Genomic DNA, 23,819 nt, shown 5'->3' with positions numbered 1-23,819 from the left:
TTTCAAATTGAAAATGACAAAATTCATTGATTAATCCACAAAGTAATTTAAACATGGAATGAACTCCAAAATAGGACTCAAAACAGTTACAGAACCATTTAAGAGCCAATTAGAAGCTGCAGTTATTAGAAATTGGGAACTGTTGGTTTTAATACTGCTATGAAGCACTGAATAAAGATATGTGGGATGGTCTTCTTGATTTGTGATAACATTGTGAAGGTTTACAAGGAAAGGTAACTGGCCTGTTTGTTTATTTCTGGGATTTACATAGTGAAATGTTAAGAATATGTCTCTGTTTCTGGACAACATGGAGAACTGGAAGATATTGAACAGTTTGTATACTTGCTGAATTAGAATTTTTTTTACCAAGTGTTTGAAGAGAACTGCTGTCGTTTGTTCGAAATGTGGTCAACTGTAGAATGTGGGCTAGAACCTACTGATGAGAATAAGTCAAATAACTTGTACAAATTGGCAAGCAAACTCTTAAAGAAGATATGAGATGGAATTATTGCTCTTAACTGCTGGAAAAGCTGACTTTGGAAGAAATAATGGCTTGTACTGATGGTTGGCTAACATCCCTTTCTTTTTCATTATGAATCTCTGGGATCAGAGCAGAAAGGAAAGAAGAGGTAGTGCGGCTGCACAACTTCCATCCTTGGTAGAAGTACTTGAAAGCCTAATGAAATTTCCTTTGGCTTCAGCTGAATTTGGATCCACACTGAGACCTTTTTTTCAAAGATCTTCCATTTGTCAACAACTCTTAGTAGTTTGATTTTTGTTTGAGAAATCCAGTGGACTGTGCAAATTCATCAGATTTGATCCTTTGTTTTTAAACTGTTGACAAATAATGCTGCTCTTCTCTTGCCCACTATAAAGTTTCTCTGCATTGTCCTTGCGTCTTGTCTTGTGGGGGTGGCTATAAAATTTGGATTATATTTAGATGTTAACCAGTTTTGCCTCTTGTTTTTAAGAGGAAGTTTTGGAATTAATTGATTATTTTAGATTCACTATTGAAGCCTAATGAAAATCTCTTTTATTTGGGATAGTAACACCATTAGGGAAAACCATTGGCTCTTCTGATAATTGAATTAAAACCTTGATAGTTGTGTGACTGGTGGAATGGTGAGGCTTGATTACCACTGCATTCAATCCATCACAATTGAAATGAATATTACTTTCATCTGTGGACTTTCAATAAGCACTAATGTCTGGTCTTTGTTGGCTGGCTTCTTTTAGTTTCAATGAAAATGTTTGTGTAATTTTAGCTCTGTATACAACACAGATTTGAGCATAATTTCCTGTGTAATTTTTAAATTCGTCCTGGAAGGAATTGAAAGTCAGTTCATGTAATGCCTTTGGCAATGATTTAATGGGTTGTCTTCAATGTTTAAATTTTTAAATCGAACCTTTTTGACGGTAGTATTTTGGGGATGGGTTATCCTGCCTTGAATCTGCACTAGATTTAAATCTGGATTGTTTACAAATGACAACTGACAGCACATACAGGAATTGTTCAATTTCACATCACTTGCATTCCTTTTGATGAACATTATGAATAAAGACTGTTCTTGGGTTTCTTAACTTTGATCTAATAAAAGGTATTTCTATCTTCAAATAGAAACTGCTGAAAACATTGGCTATTCCTGTAATTTACTAACCAACGACATGACTATTTATGATGGAGAGGCTATCAAGTGAGTATTTTTAAAACTTAATAGAATGTGTAGTTCTAATGCATTTTTCATTACCTCCAGTGATGTACACTTGAAATGGAGGCACCATTATATTGTAGAAAACAATGCAACCAGTTTGCAAACAACAAGGTTCTCTGCAGTGTTGCTTGAGTAATAAATAGTCACCATTAGGGTGTTCTAACCATGCAGTCAGAATTTTACAGCCACTTTAGAAAGCAGAAGGAGCCTTGATCTTTGTGACTACTTTCAGATAGACCAGGCAATGATGCTGCACCCTCAGAACTGTGCTGAAGTCTTAGCCTAGGTCATTTGTTTAGTCAGTTGTCTGGAATAGGTCTTGCATCAATGACTTGCTAATTGAGAGGCAAGGGCTGTCACCTTAATTTATGTGTAATGAACATGTAGGAAAAAGAACTTGGGAAATTTTAAACTAAGAGAAAGTGAGGACTACAGATGCTGGAGATCAGAGCTGAAAAATGTGTTGCTGGAAAAGCGCAGCAGGTCAGGCAGCATCCAAGGAGCAGGAGAATCGACATTTCGGGCATAAGCTGAAGAAGAGCTTATGCCTGAAACGTCGATTCTCCTGTTCCTTGGATGCTGCCTGACCTGCTGCGCTTTTCCAGCAACACATTTTTCAAACTTTAAACTAAGACAATCTAGATTTACCTTGAAAGGATTGAGTCCAAACTTAATTTCAATTTAGTATCTGCTCATTGACGCTTTTATATTCACCTTCAAAATAGCTTCTTTCCACCTCAAAGCAGAACTCGCGATGACCAATTTTAGATTCCTCAATTTTATGCCACTTTACTTTGGAAATTGAAACTTACTACTTTTGAAAAAATGAATTATGGTCCAGCATCTGTGCCCACTGAAGTATGTAATTTATCTTCTGGTTGCAGATTTATATGAAATTCAGTTGCAGATATCCAGTACTGTGGCTTTCTAATCAACAGTTTTCCAATGAAGCGGAGCTAGTTCAAAAGAAAGCAGGCAATGGCTAAAGATATTGGCTTTTCGGATAGTTCCAAGTTTGTTCACATTGTGGTGAGAGCATTAACGTGAACAAAAGAACCACCCTCCGCAGTGGTATCGAGAAAAAGAAAATTATTGACTCTTCTCTTTGAATTAAGTCTTGGGGTTTGAGCATTACTAGTAAGACCAGCACTTAGTGCCCATTTCTAATTGTCCCTGTGTTGGTGAGTCCTTTTCTTGAACCACTAGAGTTCATCTGCCCTTTTGGAGTGAGAGATCCAGAGTTTTGACCAAGCAAGAATGAAGGAGCTGCAATGTAGTTCCAAGTTGATCCATTATGTGATTTGGAGGGGAGCCTGTAGGTGATGATGTTTCCATGCATCTATTACCTTTGTCCTTTCCAGGCACCAAATACTGGTGAAGACCCTTGGTAAGTTGCTGCAATACATCTTGTAGGCACAGTACACTGTGCTATTACTTGTGGTGAAGAGATATGAATGTTCAAGATGGTGAAATGAGGTACCAATCAAGCAGGCTGCTTTGCCCTGGATGATGTCAACCTTTTTGAATATTGTAGGAGTTACACTCATCGAGGCAAGTGGAAAGTATTCCTTCACGTTCCTGACCTGTGCCTTGTCGATGATTAGGCTCTGGGAAGTTGAAGTGACTCAGAACTGACCACAGAATGACACCACTCACATGAAAACAGCTTAGAATGGCATTGATTTTTTTTTCCCTGAACACGATCAAAGACATCAAATTTCAACAGTGCAAACATTTTAACAACTAACTTATACACACAACACAAGCAACATTTTCCCCTTTTGTCATAATTTACCACAGAAGATTCCATCTTAGAAACAATATAAGGCTTAACCAGTAAAAGCCAACTCTTAAGGTTTAGAGTTCAGTTACACAAGTTCTTGGAGTTTCATCTTGCTTGCAAATGACAATTTCTTTTATTTTCATTTAACTTTTTAATCAATTACTGCAAAAACGCTTTGCATGTTACATAGTTTGTAAGGTTTCTCCCTCTTAGATCAGAAGATAGTACTCTTCATGTTGCTTTTGGCTGGACTCTTCCTGCATCTCTAGGAATAACAACCAGCTGTCTTGCCTCAAGAAACCTTTCAGAAAGAACTTGCATAATTTTCTGTATCCTCATCAACTTGTAAGTTTTCCTCATCAGGACAGTATTTTTGGAGAATTGTGCAAATGAGCTTTTCAATTTACAGCATTTCATCATGTTACGTCACGGGATAAACCCTTCTGCTAATTCAAACCAGCAACACAGAAAAGATTCACGCCGTGCTGTAATCTGTTAAAATTTGAGAGGAAAGAACTATAAGTCACTGCGTAAAGTAAAAATTAACAACTTTTTTTTTCGGTCTAACAGAGAATAATTAACAAACAACTATTTACACTCCATTCTCTAAACCTATCTTTTACCTTCCCTTGTACGATACTGGTCGGATAAAAATCCTGATTACGATTTACAATCACACTTCAAAACTAGGCAGCTTGGATTTTCCTCTGTCTTTTCTTCTTCTTAGGGATTCTGCTTCACAGATCTTTGATAGATAAAGGTACCTTATAAAAGAGCAGTTTTGCAAGCAGCCTGCATGGTTCTGTTTTTATTGGTGTTCTTTGCCATTCTGGGTAACTGTTCGAAATGTATGATATTTATACCCCAAACATTGATCATTTTGTTGTTTTTAATATTGTCAAAATATTAAATTCAAACTTGATTGGAGTTTGGTATCTTGGGACACAATTTAAATGATTGGCCGACTTTGAATTTGTTTTGTACCCAAGCAACACAGCTCTGAGCTAGCTAGATACTAGATTATTTAGTGTGGAAACAGGCCCTTCAGCCCAACAAGTCCACACCGATCTGCCACCCACCCAGACCCATTCCCCTAACACTACGGGCAATTTAGCATGGCCAATTCACCTAATTTTTGGACTGTGGGAGGAAACCGGAGCACCCGGAGGAAACCCACGCAGACACCGGGAGAATGCGCAAACTCCACACAGTCAGTCGCCTGAGGCGGGAATTGAACCCCGGTCTCTGGCGCTGTGAGTCAGAAGTGCTAACCACTGTGTCACCGTGCAGCTGTTTGAGCAAATGTTATATTGTCACCTTGTTCAGCACACTGTGCTAACCAGAAATTTCAGCTCCCTTAAAGGTATAGAACACAATCTTTGTGTGTTCTTTTTTTTATTACAACATGTCAGTCCTTTTGAATCAAATTTGTCATCCAGATTATCTCTCCCACTTAACCTATATGTTACTGAACAGTATGGGCAACTTAGCATGGTCAATTCACCTAACTTGTACATCTTTAGACTAGAGGAAACTGGAGCACCTGGAGGAAACCCACGCAGACACCGGGAGAATGTGCAAACTCGACACAGACAGTCGCCCGAGGCTGGAATCAAACCCAGGTCTCTGGCACTGTGAGGCAGAGTGCTAACCACTGAATTTTGTGTTAACTAACAAAGCCAACATATGTCTTCGAGACCTTTTCTGTATGCAGTACTTGAGTTTGAGTTTCCCTCCCCATGGTAGCCTGATCTCGTAGACATACCTGAGTGGATGTGTTCTTTGTTCTACTTTTAGTAAAAAGTGCATTCCAAATCATGACCATCTTGTAAGTTTTGCTTTTTTGCATGACTAACTATCAAATGTAAGATGTGATGAGATTTTTAAAGTTTGTTAAATTGACATTTCAGTGATATGTTAAACACCATGCAAAGAAACAGGACAAACATGGCAGAAGGGAAAACAAACACAATCCTCAATGCAAACACCATTTTTCCTCAGGATGTAAAACCTGCAATGGTCATCACCGGTTCCTGGTTGGTAAGTAATATTTTACAAACTAAACAATCGCAATTGCAAAGCGTATGAAGCGTATATCTGAACTGATTTCTAGCACAAACTGACATGTATGGGAGAGTTGGTGTGGTAGCAACCAAATCTGTGTGTGAAATTCACTAGATCAGATGCAGTGCTGATTTTACACTTCAAAGAACATAGAATCCCTATAGTATGGGAACAGGCCATTTGGCCCAACAAGATTAGTTTACCCAGGCGTGTTTTCCTTGGTGCTGGAAAATGGATCAAGCTTTGAACTAAGCTTGAGTTCTCTTATTTAGCAGATTATCTCTAGAAGTCAGCTGGTTTTGCCTGTTGGGTTTGGAGGGTGGATTAAATTGAATAATATAAGGATTCCGCCGTTACAAATTGAGATTAGACAAACTAGGGTTTTATTCCAGTGTTGCCTGTCTCTGAGAGACAACAATGCATACATAGACGAAGAAACGCAGAGTCATTTAGAGCTCTATAAAACCACCATTCATTTATTAAGTACTTAAATGAATAACACACACTTTTAACTACTAGAGATATCTCAGTCACTGTCTTTCACTACCTAATTTCTGTAACTAAACCCAAACTTTATTACCTGGGAGAATTTGCAACTCACCAGGCTGAAAGCTCTGCTTGACATCTTCACCACACCTCCTGACGTAGGGTACCTTCTTACACAACGTTAATCTTCAAAGTGTTGTTGAACAAAGGGATTTCTTCAGACATTTTATACACAAGTCTCTGTGTCTTATTTGGAATTACTTGCGCACTGGACCAATCCTGAACATTTTGTCCAAGTGCATGCAAGCAGTCCCAGATGTTTTGTCCAAATGTATGTCATAACAAGTAGAGATGGCAGTTCCTGATTTCCTGCAGTTTTAACTCTTAGCAGATCTGTTTGACCTCAGTGTAATTCCATTCACAAAGCAGCCCAATGTCAGGCCTCTTATCATTTGCTGGTTATCTTTCTGGTATTTTCAACCAGATCCAACACCAGGGTCTAGGTGACCACTTTGTAAAACACGTCTGCTCTGTCTGAAAGAGTGGACACCAACCTTGCTGTTACTGGATGTTTCATTATAGCAAATTGCACCCATGCTAATGTTTCCATCCTGGGCCTATAGTATTCCAACAAAGCTCAATGCTAACTGGTGGTCCAGCATCTCATTTTCCACTTTGGCACATGACAGCCTTCAGGATCAACAACTTCAGCCTGTCCTCCATTTCGTACATGTACACACATAAATCATGTTTGAGCAGATCCGTTTTATCTTCCTTCACACTTAATTGTTATAGCTATTTAACATCTCCATCTCACTTTTACCATCATCAGCACTTAGTCTTTCGCTCTGGCCACCCTCATCACCTGCTTCTCTTGCTTCTCCTCTCCCTCTGTTACCAGCATAAAAACAACAATTTTTCAGTGCTTTTATCTTTAGAATAGTTAAGTCCGTTTCTCTGTCCACAAACATTGCAAACCTTACTGAGTTTCTCCAGCATTTTCTGTTCTTATTTTGCGGACTTATTCAGTGGAGTTCAGAAAGTTAAGGATTGATTTTGTTTGACGTTTTCCAGATATCAATGGAGTGGAGTAAATGTTGAGAAACTACTTGTACTTATTAGGGAGTTCAGAACCAAAGAACTTCACATCAGTAGTTTTCAGGAATGGAGTTAGGTAACAAATGCATACAATAGTAGGACTTTTGGAAGTCTCTTAGTCTGTCATCTTGACAATGGTCAATTGTTGAGATCAAATCTGAGATTGATAGATTTGTTAACCAGAAATATTGCAGGGAACAGTGCAAAGATGAATTTTAGCTAGATCACAGATCAGCCATGATCCAATTGAATAGCAGATCCAATTTAAGAGGATAAATACCTGCAACATTTCCTTTATTACAATGGTAAAACTGTTTTCCAGAACGAAATTCTCAGAGAGAAGAAAAGAAGGAAAAACAAATGGTTTCGGCGTCCAAAAACCGAGGATGAGAAAAAGATGCAGATTGAAAAGGATCAGAAAGATGAAGCTGCCAAAGAAAAGCGACAGAAAGACTTTGTGGATTTAGCCTGCCTGTGCACTGCTGTAGTCTGCTGTCGGGTAACCCCTAAACAGAAAGCCATGGTAGTGAACTTGGTGAAAAAATACAAGAAAGCCATTACACTGGCAATTGGAGATGGTGCTAATGATGTTAACATGATTAAAAGTAAGTGGCAAGTTAAAAGTGACAGGCAGTATAAAGGTCTCTTGCATTACTGTTTTCCTTTGGTGTCTATGTTCTGAAGAAAGGAAACAGGGCCCATCTGTACTGTTAGATGGAATTTTCGCAAAAGAAGGAATTTTTGAAGTTTTATGTAACAAAAATTCAATTTTGAACTGGTCCTTTTAAAGGCTTGGTACAAATTTCCTTGAGGTACAATTGCAGTCTGGAACACACAACCACATGCTTTCTTTTAATGTTGTCCTGCACTTGCATCCTTATTTTAGAAATACTGTTGTCCGAGACATTCAGAAGTGCATGATGATCATTACTAATTCTACTAATTATGATCTACTTTAGAAGGAAATTTATTTTGTTATTCTTTTAAAAAGCAATGTTGATCAGTACTGCGCTGCAGGCTACCATCAAAGTTACAAGTGTAGCCAAAGACAAATTGATGAGTTGGGCATTCACAAACTATCTGAAGATATATTTGTAGGACCTCTCAGTCTCTGACTGTTGGCAGCAATGGTGTACACTCTTAAGGCCCTTGAAGAATATAAAGAAAACAGGAGGAATAAAGGGGGGTATTCAAATGTCATTGGCAAGTAGAATTAAGGAAAATCCCAAGGCATTTTATATGAATATTAGAAGCAACAGGGTAACTAGGAAAAGAATAGGTTCACTCAAGGACAACGGAGGGCGTTTGTATGAAAAGAATGTGTCAAATCATGGTAGATGAATTTCTCAATCTGCTTTGAAGAAAAATCCAGTGTTTAACCTTAATGACCGGCAGTCTTGTCTTTACTCCTCCATGCTACAGCTGCTCATATTGGTGTGGGAATCAGTGGTCAGGAAGGCATGCAGGCTGTCATGTCAAGTGACTATGCTTTTGGGCAGTTTCGTTTTCTGAAGCGATTACTCCTGGTCCATGGGAGGTGGTCATACATCCGAATGTGCAAGTTTTTAACGTACTTCTTCTACAAGAACTTTGCTTTTACACTGGTTCACTTTTGGTACTCCTTTTTCAATGGATTTTCTGCACAGGTAAAGACAATTATTGAGACTGATGCAAAGTAAATGTTATAACTTATAAGTAAATGACAAATGGCAGCAACAATATATAACATGCTGCTTTATAGTATGGTTAAAATAATAACACTCCACTGAATGGGAACATCAAAATGAAAAAGAGGACAAAATGAGTAAGAAAAGCATGGCAGAGAAGACAAATTTTATTAAGCTTTTGAAAGAAGCAAGTAAGTTGCATTATTACTACTGATGAATATATGGCATCAAAGACTTTAAATTATGACAATTAGGTTTGTTACTACTAAACTTTAATTGGCTAATTATTTGCAATTAATAGAAAAATAGGAGAATTAGAGTTCAAGTTAATAATAATTCCATTACATTGAAATACTTCAGAAGTTGCTAGTCCCAAAGAAATATCTATTTTCTTTTTTCAGAGTTGGAGTCATTCTTTGTTTTCATATGTCTAAATTCTTCAATTCAATTGTGTTTCCTAATTTTGATTTTTGAGTAATGCATATTGACTTAACCATTTTGTGTGAAGCCATTTTTCTGTTTGTCTATACTTGTGGTGGCACCCTGAACTTTAGGTGGGCTAAATTTGTTTTGAAGCATCCAGGAGATCGTAGTAAATGATTTTAAACTGTGCTTGTGTACAATTCCTTGCTACTTGTTCCTCTAAATATTTTGAGCTTCCAATCTGCAATCTCGCTCCTGAACAGAGAGAGAATTTTGTGAATGGCTAATAGTTAACACTTGACAGCAATGCGTAATGGAAATCTGTATGTCTTAAAAGGAAGATGCAATGTGGCTGGTGAACCTGCAGAAAGGAATCTGAAGAATGGTACAACATGAAAGATAATAGGCTCCAAGGTTTGCCAATCCTCCTTTGGCAGCTGTCCCCCAGAGTCAAGAATGACTTTCTTCCACTCAAGTTTGTGTTCAGTTCGACATGTGGGAGGATTGGTGGTTGAAAAAGTGGGTAGATGATTTGCTGGAAAGTTTCACTGCTTCACTTTCCGCTCCATGGTTTGACTTCACCTTGACATGTCCCTAATGAAGTCCCTAAATGTACTTGGTGCCTTCTCAAATGAGCCTTCTCCATTTTGCTTGGCCACAAACCAGGGTCTCCCATGAACTGTTTAATATGTTGGACCACTTCAAGGATGCTTTGAGGGCATTCAAGATGCTCAAATTAGTTGGAATAACAAGTCGCAAGGATTTGGGCACTGGCAACATACATTGACATTTTAAAGTAGTTTGTTTCCACCCTGATAAACATGCATTCCATTATTTTCACGAACCAATCATGATTTGAAGAATTAAACAAAAAAGCTATTCTTGCTGTTTTTCTTTGTGTACAGACTGCATACGAGAATTGGTTTATCACACTATACAATGTTCTGTACAGCAGTCTTCCAGTATTGGTCGTTGGAGTGCTTGACCAGGTATTGTTCAACTTATTCATACGTTCAATGGCGAGATAATATGTGAATGTGTATGTACCAGAGGCTAACCACACTCCACTCAATCTCACCATCATCTCTCGTGATACAGCCAGAGTTACTAAATTAATTGAATGCTTGTTAACATCAAGTACTGGATGGATGCAACTTTGCTGTATTGAAATATGATCAAGATTATAGCCATTGTTCTCAGTAACTGTTCCAAACCTTCTTCCCAATGTACCACTGAATTCCTCTCCCTGACATCCATCTTGAAATTGAACCAGTCTGTCCACAACCATGGTGTCATATATAAATAAATGCAAAATATTATGAATGTTGGAAATCAGAAACAAACACAGTGAATGCTGTAGAAACTTAGCAGATCTGGCAGCATCTGTATGGAGGAATACAGAATTAATGTTTTGAGTCTAGTATGACGCTCTGAAGAGCTGTGGGATATAGCAGGGGCATGGGCTGACTCCACAGTGAATGGGAATAGCATTGGTGGGCATAATGGCCTTTTCCTGTGCCATAATGACTGACTGACTGTAACCCTCTGATATGTATGTTTCTGTAATTCTAATATCCTTTGCATCCACTCCACCTCCGTTACCTTGACCCCAATCTCTGAAATACCTTCTCTATACTTGTTCCTTTCTGCCTCCCTTAAGGGCAATTGTGGAGCAATGGTAGTGTTCATATATCTAAGCCCGAAGGTCTGGACTCGAGTCCTACCTGCTCCAGGGGTGTGTCATAACATCTGCCTGAACAGATTGGTTAGAAAATCTCTTGACCTTTACAATACTCCTAAAAACCAGAATTTTGGGGGCATTTGAGCTTAATTTGCCTCGTGTGACATGGCACACAATTTTGTAATGCATCTATGATTTCTGCTGAGAAGTTCCATTGTTTAGATTAAATTAGATTAGATTACTTAGTGTGGAAACGGGCCCTTCGGCCCAACAAGTCCACACCGACCTGCCGAAGCGCAACCCACCCAGACCCATTCCCCTACATTTACCCCTGCCCCTAACACTACGGGCAATTTAGCATGGCCAATTCACCTATCCTGCACATTTTTGGACTGTGGGAGGAAACCGGAGCACCTGGAGGAAACCCACGCAGACACAGGGAGAATGTGCAAACTCTACACAATTAGTCACCTGAGGTGGGAATTGTGTTTGATAAAAATGAATCATAGAATTATACAGTATAGAAAAGTTCCTTTGGCTTATCCAGTTTTGTTTCAAATCAAACGCTATGCTAACTCTACACTCTTTGCAACATTTGGCCCATAACCTCAAATATCATGCCATTTTAATTGCTAATTCTAATACTTAAAGGTTGTGAAGTTACCTGCCTTTAGCTGCATTCCTACTCTGAAAAACCTTCTCCTCAACTCCCCTGTAAAGCTCCGGCCTTTCATCTGAAAAGGGTGCTCCCCTGGTTACTGACCCTACAACTAAGGGGAACAGTTGCTTTCCATGCACCCTGATCATGCCCCACCAATCGTATACACTATATTAGGTTGCCCTCTCGACCTTCTCTGATCTAACTAAAACATCTGCCTCTCTTCATAGGTAAAGTGCTCTATCCCAGGCAACATCCTCTGAAATCTCCTCCACAGGTTGTTTGAAAATGTTAAACTGGTGCTGATAAACTCAGTTGGTTGCATGGCTGCTTTGCAATCCAGAGTAATGCCAGTGGCATAGATTCAGTTCTCACACCATCTGAGGTTACCATGAATATCTCTCTTTCTCAGCCTAACTGCTCATCTAAGGCGTGGTGATCTTTAGGTCAAACCATCATCAGTTGTCTCTCTCTACTGAAAGAGCAGTGTGGGGTCTCTGGGACTATGGCGACTTTACTGATGCTGATGGACTATAATTCTGTCGACTCCTTCTGTGGGACCCTTCCTGAAGAAGGGCTCATGCCCGAAACGTCGATTCTCCTGCTCCTTGGATGCTGCCTGACCTGCTGCGCTTTTCCAGCAACACATTTTTCGACTCCTGCATAATACCACCTAAACTAAATCCCTGTCCAAACCAATAGACTGAAGTGTCAATTTTTCAATGTGAGGTTAAAATACGCCACACCTGTCATGCTCTTATAGTTTGTTTTGTATTTTTGTAATGTTGCACCGTATCTCTTTGTTGAAAATTTCTTTCTTATGTTCCTTTGTCTATAGGATGTCACTGATAAACTGAGTCTTAGTTTTCCAACGCTTTATATACCTGGGCAGAAAGGTTCTTACTTCAATTTTAAGAAGTTTTTTCTCAGCTTGCTTCACGGCATTATTGTATCCCTAATCATTTTCTTCATACCTTACGGAGCATTCCTTCAAACAATGGGCCAAGATGGTGAGGCACCAACAGATTACCAGTCGTTTGCAGTCACTACAGCCTCATCTCTCACCATAACTGTTAATTTTCAGGTAAGCAAATGTTTTGTGGGCTATCCAATGCTATTTCCATTTTTCTCATCATCCAAAGGTGGGAATGTCTGCTCGTTTAGGATTTTATCTATGCACCACTGGCCTCCACTACCTCAAGTAATTTGGCACTTCTTGTCAACCATATATTAGAGGCTGGGAGCATTATCCATACAAGTATGAAGTCATATGGTTAGGTATTGGTAACTAAGGTAAGGGAATACATGGTAAATGTAGTTTACTGAGAAGTGTAGCAAAATGGAGGGACCTTCAAATGCATGTTCACTTCTTCCTGAAAATAATAGCTCATGTGAATAAGATATAGTTTCCTTAAAACCAATGTATAAAATATCAACTGAGAAATTGTTGCAACGTCAAATTGGGGGAAAGGAGATAAGGTAAATTTATAAGGCTTATTTAACTTTTACTATCTTTTAATTCTCCAAACCTAATTATAATCTTTAACACTTATAATCTAGATCTGAAAATGCTAATTTTTTTCTGTTTTGGAGAGTTTGATTAGCAGTAATTAAGAATTATTATATTTAGACAAGATTGAATTTTTAAGGATATTTCATGTGAAAGTAGAACATACAAATAATTATAACACAGGAGAGGATGTGTGGTCTCCATATCTGCTTTTTGCAACCACAACTCCTCTAGTCCTCTCATGCCGTTACTAATAGTCCTGCAAATTCTTTCTCTTTAGGTACTTATCCTGATCCCTTGTGAAGACTGTTGTTGAATCTTAATCCACCATGTTTTTTTTTAAGCAATGCACACCAAATCTTAACCACTGTCCAAGTTTCCATTGATTATTTTGTCATTCACCTATACTGGAGTTCTCTGATTCTTGATCTCTCTGCGGGTGGAAACCATTTTTCTCTATGTTCTATCATGATTTTAGATTCTTTTTCACCTTTTCAAAAGAGAATATCAGCTTCTCCAATCCAGATCACTGAAGTTCCTTTATCCCTGAAGATAGTCTTGTAACCTGACCTTGAATTTATGCAATGGATCACCAGAGAGCACATTGACCCATGAGTTATTTTAACATTTTGCTCCACTTACTGCATAAAAATCAAGGCTAATGTAATACTGAGGAAGTGCTACAGTCTGAGATGTGCCATCTTTTGGATGAAACATTTAAATAAGTGTACCTCTGCTTGATGAGATGGATGTAAAAGATCCCATGACACTATTTTAAATGGAGTAATCATGGTATTCGGGCCAATATTTATCCCTTTATCAAAACCAGAGAATTTGGTCATAGCATCATTGTGACATTGTTGTTTTTGGGAGCTTGCTGTGGGCAACCCCCCACCCCCCTCCCCCACTTATAGTTGTGCCCTTCAATTTCTATTACCTCTCCTGGGGGGAGGAGGGGGTGGCCTTGTTAGTTAAGAATGGAATTAAATCGATGGCATTGAATGACATAGACTCCACGTCATTTGACCCTATGTGGGTGGAGTTGAGGAACCACAAAGGCAAAAAAACCCATAATGGAGTTATGTACAGACCTCCTAACGGTGGTCAGGATGTCCCGGGAAATAGGGCATGTCAGAAAGGCAAGGTCACTGAGCCCACAAGGAGCAGGCTATTCTGGACTTAGTGCTATATAATGAGCTAGACTTTGTAAAAGATCTTTAAGTAAGGGAACACTTAGGAGGCAGTGATAATAATATGGTAGAGTTGAGTCTGCAGTTTGAAAAAGAGAAGGCAAAATCAGATGTAATGGAGTTACAGTTAAATAAAGGTAATTACAAGGGCATGAGAGGGGAACTGACGAAAATTGACTGGAAGTAGAGCCTAGTGGGGAAGACAGTATAGCCACAATGGGTATAATTGAGGACACAGTACAAAGGTTCATCCCAAAGAAAAGAGAGATTATCCATCGGGGAGAGAGGGTTGATTAGACAGCCATGACTGACAAAGGAAGTCAGGAAAGGTATCAAAGAGAAAGAGAGAGCCTATAAAGTGGCCAAGAACACTGGGCATCAGAAGATTAGGAAAACTACAAAAACAAATGGAGGATAACCAAGAGAGAAATAAGGAAGGAGAGGATCAAACATAAAGGTAGGCTCGCCAGTAATATTCGAAATGATGGTAAAAGTTTCTTTCAATACATAAGAAACGAACAAGAGGCAAAAGTATACATTGGGCCGCTCCAAATTTCTGCTGGAAGGTTAGTGATGGGAGACAAGGAAATAGCTGAAGAACTTAATAAGTACTTTACGTCAGTCTTCACAGTGGAAGACATGAGTAATATCCCAACAATTAAAGAGAGTTGGGGAGCGGAGTTGAGTACGGGAGCCATGACAAAAGAGATGGTGCTAGAAAACTTAAAAGGTCTAAAAATTGATAAATCTCCTGGCCTCAATGGGCTACATTCTAGAGGTCTGAGGGAGATGGCTGAAGAAATAGTGGAGGCATTAATTGTGATCTTTCAAAACTCACTGGAGTTAGGGAAAGTCCCAAATGATTGGAAAATTGCTGTTATAACCCCCTTGTTCAAGAAAGGATCACGACAAAAGGTGGAAAATTATAGGCTGATTAGTCTAACCTTGGTTATTGACAAAATTCTTGAATCCATCATTAAGAATGAGATTTCTAAATTCTTGGAAGTGCAGGGTCAGATTAGAACAAGTCAGCATGGACTTGGTAAGGGGAGTTCGTGCCTGACAAACCTGTTAGAATTCTTTGAAGAGGTAACAAGTAGGTTAGACCAGGGAAACCCAGTGATATTATTTATGTAGACTTATCTATCACCTTCTTTGATAAGGTGCCTCACGGGAGGCTGCTGAGTAAGGTAAGGGCCCATGGTGTTCGAGTGAGCTACTGGCATGGATTGAGGATTGGCTGTCTGACAGAAGGCAGAGAGTTGGGATAACAGGTTCTTTTTCGGAATGGCAGCCGGTGACAAGTGGTATTCCACAGGGTTCAGTGTTGGGACCACAGCTGTTCACTTTATATACTAATGATCTGGATGAAGGGACTGGGCGCATTCTGGTGAAGTTTGCTGATGATACAAAGTTAGGTGGACAGACAGGTAGTACTGAGGAGGTGGGTAGGTTGCAAAAAGATTTAGATTGTTTCTGAGAGTGTTCCAGGAAATGGCTGATGAAATTCAACGTAAGCAAATGCGAAGTCTTGCACTTTGGGGGATAAAAAAAATACAGGCATGGACTATTTTCCAAACAGTGAGAAAATTCATAAAGCCAAAGTACAAAGGGATCTGGGAGTGCTAGTCCAAGATTCTCTAAAGGTTAACTTGCAGGTTGCGTCCACGATTAAGAAAGTGAATGTAATGTTGTCATTTATCTCAAGAGGGTTAGAATGTAAAAGCAGCGATGTGCTTCTGATTAGGCCCCATTTGGAAGACTGTCCAATTTTGGGCCCCACACCTCAGGAAGGACATAGTGGCACTGGAGTGTGTTCAGTAGAGATTCACGTGGATGATCTCTGGAGTGGTTGGCCTAACATACGATGAATGGCTGAGGGTCCTGGAATTGTATCCATTAGAATTTAGAAGGTTGAGAGGAGATCTAATAGAAACTTAGAAGATAATGCATGGCTTAGAAAGGGTGGACGCAGGGAAGTTGTTTCCGTTAGGCGGGGAGACCAGGACCCATGGGCACAGCCTTAGAATTAGAGGGGGTCAATTTAGAATGGAACTGAGGAGACATTTCTTCAGCTAGAGAGTGGTGGGCCCATGGAATTCATTGCCATGGAGTGCAGTGGAGGCTGGGATGTTAAGTGCCTTCAAGGAATTAAGGGCGACAGGGAGAGTGCGGGTAAGTGGAGTTGAAATGCCCATCAGCCATGATTTAAATGGCAAAGTGGACTCAATGGGCCAATTCCATTCCTATGTCGTATGGTTTTCCGACCAAAATGCATCACTTCACACTTCTGTGTCTATTCCATCTGTTCCACCAGCCTGGTCAAAAGTTATCGCTGCCCTTTGAGATTGACAATTTCAAGCTTTGTGCCACCTGCAACTTTTCAAATTATGCCATATCAACCAAGTTATTAATATAGGTCAAGGAAAGCAGTAGTATTAACTTCTGTGAACCTAACCCCTGAGTGCCCAATCTCTGTCCTATCTGAAAAAGAACTGCAACTTCACATTATATAATATATTTCAGTGCAGTCTCTGGGTGAGATACCAGTATGATGCAGCCTCTGCAGTCCTCCCTGTCTCCTAGAGCAACCTGTATAGCAACCTCCTGATTGCTATATTTAACTCAGTGCAACAACTAAATTGCTCATTAATAACAGCAAGTTCTGATATAACCTGAGCATTACTTCTGCCTCAAATTCTCGTCTTGGTTTTTCAGCAAGCTTAGCAAATTTCATTCTGTCATTGATCTAGATTTTAATTAAATGAGCAAAGACGTTAGAGTGAATCTGTGGTGTCACTGTCAAATGGTTATCTCTTCAGTTGTAATACTGACAACACAAAATGGACAAATGTGAAGATGATTTTTTTGACTACATTTTGTAGAAATTTGATAAACATATAACCCTTCTCATTTAAATATTATGTTCACAAATTTTATTTTTTTTTCTTGCAGATTGCTCTAGACACCTCCTACTGGACATTTGTCAATGCGTTTTCAGTCTTTGGAAGTATTGTTCTATATTTTGCAATCATGTTTGACCTCCACAGTGCGGGAATCCACATCCTATTTCCATCAGTTTTTACCTTTACTGGTCAGTTATGTTGCCATGTATTTATAGCTCAGAAATAGGTCTCTTGGTTCTATAGTCTAATTTGTTTATACTTCATTTAAGCTACCTACCATCTATGTTTGAAGAAATAAATCAGTCATTTAAATTTGTTCATTGAACCGGAATGGTTAATGAGATGCAATAAAATACAGCTGCTCTTCACTTCTCATCCAGAAAAGTCTCTTCCAAAACTTCTACCCAAAGTGATGAGAAAAATTTTGTTTTGTTGGTATTAAATCAATTTTAAATTTTGACTCCTGAAGTATAGCTCAACCTGATAGATGGCACAAATCAATTTTTAAAAATGCACGGACCAAAGATGTGGGTTATTAGTATGGGAAATGGCAGCATTAGAATTAATGTAAAATTGGGAGCAATTTTTGTGTGCATAGACTAGATGCATTATTGGACAGACTGGAGAGGGTTTTACTCAGTAGTTGGTTTGTGTTCTGGCACTGACAAATAGTCAATGTCGAAAAGTGCTCATTTCACAGCACTGACAAGCATTAAATTGATGTGTAATAAATCATTTGAGCCACAAAAATTCTCAGAGACATAAATGACTAACAAAACTTGATGTTGGTGAAAGTTGTTTAATATAGAGCCAAACAAGTACTGACCCATGTCATTGTCTCCTGATAATTGTGCCCTTGCACTTCAGCCTATAGAGAAAAACAAGTGAGAATTGAAGTATGTTTTCTATGTGGATGAGTATTTGTTGTGTATGTTTCACATTATTGTCCAGGAGAGATGTTTTTGTATGTGATTTGACTTATGCAGCTTGGTCCAAATTGTTTTTGATGCTCATTCCTTTGTTGAAATGATTTAAGGCCAGAAAGGTCAGTGTCTATCACATCTAAATAATTGGATTTGAAGCAAACATCGACCAAATGTTGATGAGCTGTTTTGCTTTTAGTTTTGAAAACCTTACGTACCATACCAGTTCATGCAAGATATTCAGGAAGAGGTGGCATATTTCCAGTTGCCTTCCTTCATCAAAAGCAGTCTCAAGTGGACCAAGATTTATAATTTTTGACCCTTAAATTTTAAGTATTCAATGATCCACGAAGATAACTTGGATTCAACATCCATTCGATGGTGAATTAATACTGCTGAACTAGGTGGTGATGGGTTTACACTATGCTCCAAAGACTTGAGCACATGACAGTCAGTCATGAGAAATAAGATCATTGTATGATATCACCCCCTCCAACAAGAGTCTAGATTAGAGTGGTGCTGGAAAAGCACAGCAGGTCAGGCAGCATCCGAGGAGCAGGAAAATCGACGTTTCGGGCAAAAGCCCTTCATCAGGAATAGAGCAGGGTGCCTGCAGAGTCATGCAGGATGCTGCCTGACCTGCTGTGCTTTTCTAGCACCACTCTAATCTAGACTCTGGTGTCCAGCATCTACAGTCCTTGTTTTTACCCCCTCCAACAACCCTAGCCCAGGAGTGCTGAAATAAAGTAAAAATGAAATTAACTTAGTCACAGAATCAAACAGAAACTACATGGCAAAAAAGTATCATTGATTCTGCATGCAGGAATGCCAACAAATTTGTTGCTGCAAAGATATGGGATGCGTAAAAAGTATTCTAACGTTGACAAAATAAACTGCAGCATGTCATCTGCATATGTGTATTTGGATCCATTTTGGAATGGTACTAATGGTACTTTACAGTTTCATCTGTAGTGTTAAATTGTGTTCCAAATGGTCCATTATTTCATTTATTCAATGTAATTAGCCTCAGAAAAACAGTTTCAAATTCAGTTTTGATTTTTGGTCTTTTAACTGTGCAATAATGTACACTGTACTCTTTACTTAGGAGCTGCTCCCAATGCTCTTCGACAGCCATACCTATGGCTGACCATTATACTAACTGTGGCAGTCAGTCTCCTCCCTGTTGTTGCAGTTCGTTTTCTGATTCAGGTTGTCAACCCCACAGAGACTGATAAAGTAAGTGACAAGCTGGTTGTCAAAATCATGTTTAATCTGTCGATCCATTTTGGAAAGGTTTGTTTCAATCCACTTTCACAAACTAACATTTTGGATATTCATTATTTTTCCTCAATGTCACTTCCTTGCAGAGAAGTTGTTTGTAACTACTTGATTTCATTTGTGCAATAGACATTTTTAAGTTGACACTGCATTAGGGAACCAGAGAAAGCATCGTCAGTAATTAGTTGGATAAGACAAGAACCAGGTGAGAACAATCCCATCCAGCTGGACATAAGTGGAGAGGTGTTGGAAAAGAATGGTGTTCATTGTATCAAAGGCTTTGGACAAGCTGAGGAGGATGAGGTTTTAAAATTGACCTTTCTCACCCTCAAGTAGGGAGGCACGCTGGCTCAGTGGTTAGCACAGGGACCCAGGTTCAAATCCACCCATGATCAACTGTCTGTGTAGAGTTTGCATGTTCTCCCCTAGCCTGTTTGGGTTTCCATCAGGTGCTCTGGTTTCCTCCCACAGTCCAAAGATGTGCAGGTTAGGTGGATTGGCCATATTGCCCATATTGTTCAGGGATGTGTAGGTTAGGTGTGTTAGCCATGGGATTTATAGGGTTACAGGGAAAGGGTAAGAGGATGGATCTGGATGGGATGCTCATCAGAGGTTCGATGTGGACTTGTTGAGTCAAATGGCCTGTTTCCACGCTGTATGGATTCTGTTTTTCTATTTGTGACATTAAGAAGAAAATTTCAACATTGGACCAGAGGCAAGTTTGGAGGGTTTTAAAAGTAGTTTCAGCAAACATGAATTTTCAAGTTGCAGGACTAAGGAATGGTAGTTTCCATGGATAATTGTGTCAAGTGATGGCTTTTCGAAGATGTGCATCATGATGGTGGGGTTAAAGGGGAGGGAACAAACATCTGGACAGAACTGTCTCGACTAAAATAATATGGAACTAGGACAGAAAGTTAGGTGTTCAGAAGTGTGGTGGGAATAGGATCATGGGAAAAATATTACATTCACAAAGTGAGCTGAGGGATGGCATGAGGGGGAAAAAGTGGAGAAAGATGCATGTTCACAGCATTGTTTAGTGTGAAGTCACACCAAGTCATGGCTGAGTTAGCTGATTGCCCCTTGAACTTATTGTTGGTGGGGAAGGTGAAGGGGACAAGAGAATAGGGGTTTAAGGTAACTGTTTATAGTATGGAAAATAATTTGGGTTTTGTCTTTGAATTCAAGGACAATCTTGGAATCATAAGCAATTTTAGCAAACAAAAGCAGGACCAGATACTGATTGAAGTGGTTCAGCAAATCTAGTGATGGGTGGCCAACCTAGTAGTGTGTCACATCTTTCATGGGAGTGACAATGGGAATGCCATACTAGGACCGTGGCAATAGCCAGGTAAAGTAATTGTTTTACTGGGGATGAGGGAATGAAGGACGGAAGCAAATCAGATCGCCTTTTGTGTAATCGATAAATTAGACTAACAAGGCATAAAGGTATGTCAAGGGCCAAGGAGGTGGGTTTTGTTGTGCATTCAAAGTTGCATTGTGCACTTTGTCCACTAAATATTACTATGCTCATTATCACTGGAGACAACTAGAAAAAGAATCAAGAAATTCTAGAACTCTCTCTAACGGCATTGTGTGTGTGTAACTAAACCATATGGACTGCAGAAGTTGGCGAAAACATATCAACGCCACCTCCTCAAGGGCCTTTTGGGATGAACAATAAATGCTTACCCAACCTATGATGCCTACTCCCATACATAAATGAAAACAAACTTGTAATGTGTCAAGCTATGTTACTATAGTTGTCTCTGTTGTTTATGTTGCATTGCTGCAGTGATGAACACTCAGACTTTACAACAAACATCTGTTGTAGTTTGTTTGCTTGGCAGGCCAGAACCCCTCGGCGTGCTCTTCTATTAATTGACAGCAATGCTTTAAACAATTTTTTTTATTTCCATGACAGATTCAAATGAACCGCAAAAAGTATGAGATTGAACTGCGGCCCAAGCGAAGTAGACCAAGGTCTTTCCAACGGAATGCATCTGTTCGTCGATCAGGCTATGCATTTTCACATCAGCAAGGATATGCTGACCTAATTTCTTCAGGTCGTAGTATCAGAAAGAAAGGCATACGCTCTGAGCCGGGTGTCAGCAGTAGTAGGACACATGAAACAGAGGGTGCAAATGCAAGCTGAAACCATCAATGTGCAGTTGCCTCCTTAAGACTTACTTTGTATTTATAAACAACTTGGCAGAAAAATCGTGATTTATAAAAAATACGTAATTCTCAGGATAATATGGAGGAAGATTGGAATGTGTTTCCTCATATGTACACTGCGAGATCGGGACTGCTTCCAATTTGCACACAACTAAGATGAGGACTGTTCGGTTTGCAGGGGCCAACCATCATTACCTTTAAACCTGAAGGTGGAATGACTTGCTTTACCAGCACCATCCCTCAGTTACTATGCTGCAAAATGGACTCCATTTTATGGACCTGAAATTAAGGCCTTTGTCCACAGAACTGCAATAAAGAAAATTGAATTTTGTTTTACTGACTTGTAGTGAATACCTGAGCAGATGAGGTGTTTTTAATGTTTACATTGAAGATTTACATTAACCAATTTTTATTAATTTTTGAGAATATGAAAACCTTGTTCCTTTTATTTGATACTTTACAAGATATGAAAACATTCTTTCCCTTTTTATATTTTCTGCTCTGTTATCCGGGCTTTTAAATATACATTCCAGAAAAGAGCATTACCAATCTGCACTGCCATTTTTATGTTCAGATCTGAAGTTCTTAAATATATTTTTTCAGAATTAATTGGAGATTAGCTTAAATTTTCTTGCTCACTTTTTAAAAATGATTTATTACTTCTCCTTTGTCATAAATTAAAGAATATGTGTGTATATAGTGATATTTCTAGGAACGTTTTTCTGTACCATAAGAGGATGATTAAACAAACATTTAAAATGTATCAATTTGTGTTTAATTATTCCAGAAGTGTCAATAGGATCATAGAAAACATGAGCAGGAATGTGCTGTTTAGCCTTTGAGTCTGCTCTGCCATTCAATATGATCATGGTTTGCCATTCAACTCATTACCTTATTCCTGAACTTTCTCCCTTTGATTCCTTTAGCCACAAGAACAGTATCTATCTCCTTATTGAAAACATTCAATATTTTGTCCTTAACTCCATTCTGTGGCAAGAACTTCCACAGGCTCGTCCTCTCTGGATGAAGAAATTTTTCTTCATCTCAGTCCTGAATGTCTAGATTAGAGTGGTGCTGGAAAAGCACAGCAGGTCAGACAGCATCCGAGGAGCAGGAAAATCGGCGTTTCAGACAAAAACTCTTCATCAGGAATAGAGGCAGGGCACCTACAGAGTGGAGAGATAAATGAGATGGGGGTGGGGGTGGAGGTGGAGAGAAAGTAGCATAGAGTCAAATGTGGCTGTGGTAGCGAGTTTGTTTCAGGACATGGTTGAAGAGCATCAGGGCAGAAGAGATGACCTGGGGGTTGCAGTGAGAGAGAAACTCACTGAGCTGCTTGTAGAGAGAGGAGGAAAACTTCTTTAAGGCAGGCATCCTTGCAAGAGGATTCGCAGTAGGGTTAAAATCAGCTAGGAGGAGAAAGTGAGGTCTGCAGATGCTGGAGATCAGAGCTGGAAATGTGTTGCTGGAAAAGCGCAGCAGGTCAGGCAGCATCCAGGGAACAGGAGAATCGACGTTTCGGGCATAAGCCCTTCTTCAGGGCTTCCCCTACGCTCCCGGATTTATGAATTCAACACGCGGCGTGACATTGAACAATTCTTTCGCCGCCTTCGCCTCCGTGCCTACTTCTTTAACCAAGACTCCCGCCCACCCTCTGACGACCCCTTCTCCCGCCTCCAACACACCCCATCCACCTGGACACCCCGTGCTGGCCTCCTACCTGCCCTCGACAGAGGGGGGGCAGAGAGGGGGAGACAGCCATCATCTCCCAGACCGTCCATAACCTCATCACCTCGGGGGATCTCCCATCCACCGCCTCCAACCTCATAGTCCCACAACCCCGCACCTCCCGCTTCTACCTCCTGCCCAAAATTCACAAACCTGACTGCCCCGGCCGACCCATTGTCTCCGCCTGCTCCTGCCCCACTGAACTCATCTCCGTTAAAATCAGCTAGGTACAAACAAGGACTGCAGATGCTAGAAACCGGAGTCGAGATTAGAGTGGTGCTGGAAAAGCACAGCAAATCAGGCAGTCCTGAATGGCCTATCCTGTATCCTTAGTTCTGGACCTCCCAAACATCTGGAACATCCTTCCTGCATTTATCCTTTCTAATCCTGTTTGAATTTGATAGAATTCTATGAGATCCATCTCTCATTCTTCTTAACTCAGTAAATGAAATCCTAACTAATCCAGTTTCTCTTCATATGTTAATTCTGTCATGCCCCGAATCAGTCTGGTAAATCTTTGTTGCATTTCCTCCA

The 23,819-nt window shown here is 39.7% G+C and overlaps 1 protein-coding gene across 5 annotated transcripts in view; it reads left to right on the top strand.

Moving 5' to 3' along the window:
- Window positions 1–22,303, top strand: part of atp8b1 (ATPase phospholipid transporting 8B1) — a 142,041-nt gene extending 119,738 nt beyond the window's left edge. For all 5 annotated transcript variants that reach the window (XM_043676317.1, XM_043676452.1, XM_043676628.1 and 2 more), the window contains 9 exons: window positions 1,619–1,694; window positions 5,406–5,535; window positions 7,466–7,748; window positions 8,566–8,789; window positions 10,139–10,222; window positions 12,411–12,656; window positions 17,228–17,366; window positions 19,207–19,337; window positions 21,304–22,303. In XM_043676317.1, coding sequence (XP_043532252.1) covers window positions 1,619–1,694; window positions 5,406–5,535; window positions 7,466–7,748; window positions 8,566–8,789; window positions 10,139–10,222; window positions 12,411–12,656; window positions 17,228–17,366; window positions 19,207–19,337; window positions 21,304–21,534 — 1,544 coding nt within the window. In that variant the 3' untranslated portion in view covers window positions 21,535–22,303. The remainder of the gene's footprint in view (window positions 1–1,618; window positions 1,695–5,405; window positions 5,536–7,465; window positions 7,749–8,565; window positions 8,790–10,138; window positions 10,223–12,410; window positions 12,657–17,227; window positions 17,367–19,206; window positions 19,338–21,303) is intronic.
- The last annotated feature ends 1,516 nt before the right edge of the window (window positions 22,304–23,819 follow it).

This window comes from Chiloscyllium plagiosum, chromosome 1 (genome assembly GCF_004010195.1).
Source record: "Chiloscyllium plagiosum isolate BGI_BamShark_2017 chromosome 1, ASM401019v2, whole genome shotgun sequence".
NCBI classification, from domain to species: domain Eukaryota; kingdom Metazoa; phylum Chordata; class Chondrichthyes; order Orectolobiformes; family Hemiscylliidae; genus Chiloscyllium; species Chiloscyllium plagiosum.
Note: the sequence above shows the minus strand (reverse complement) of the source record. Positions and strands in the feature narration are given on the sequence as shown.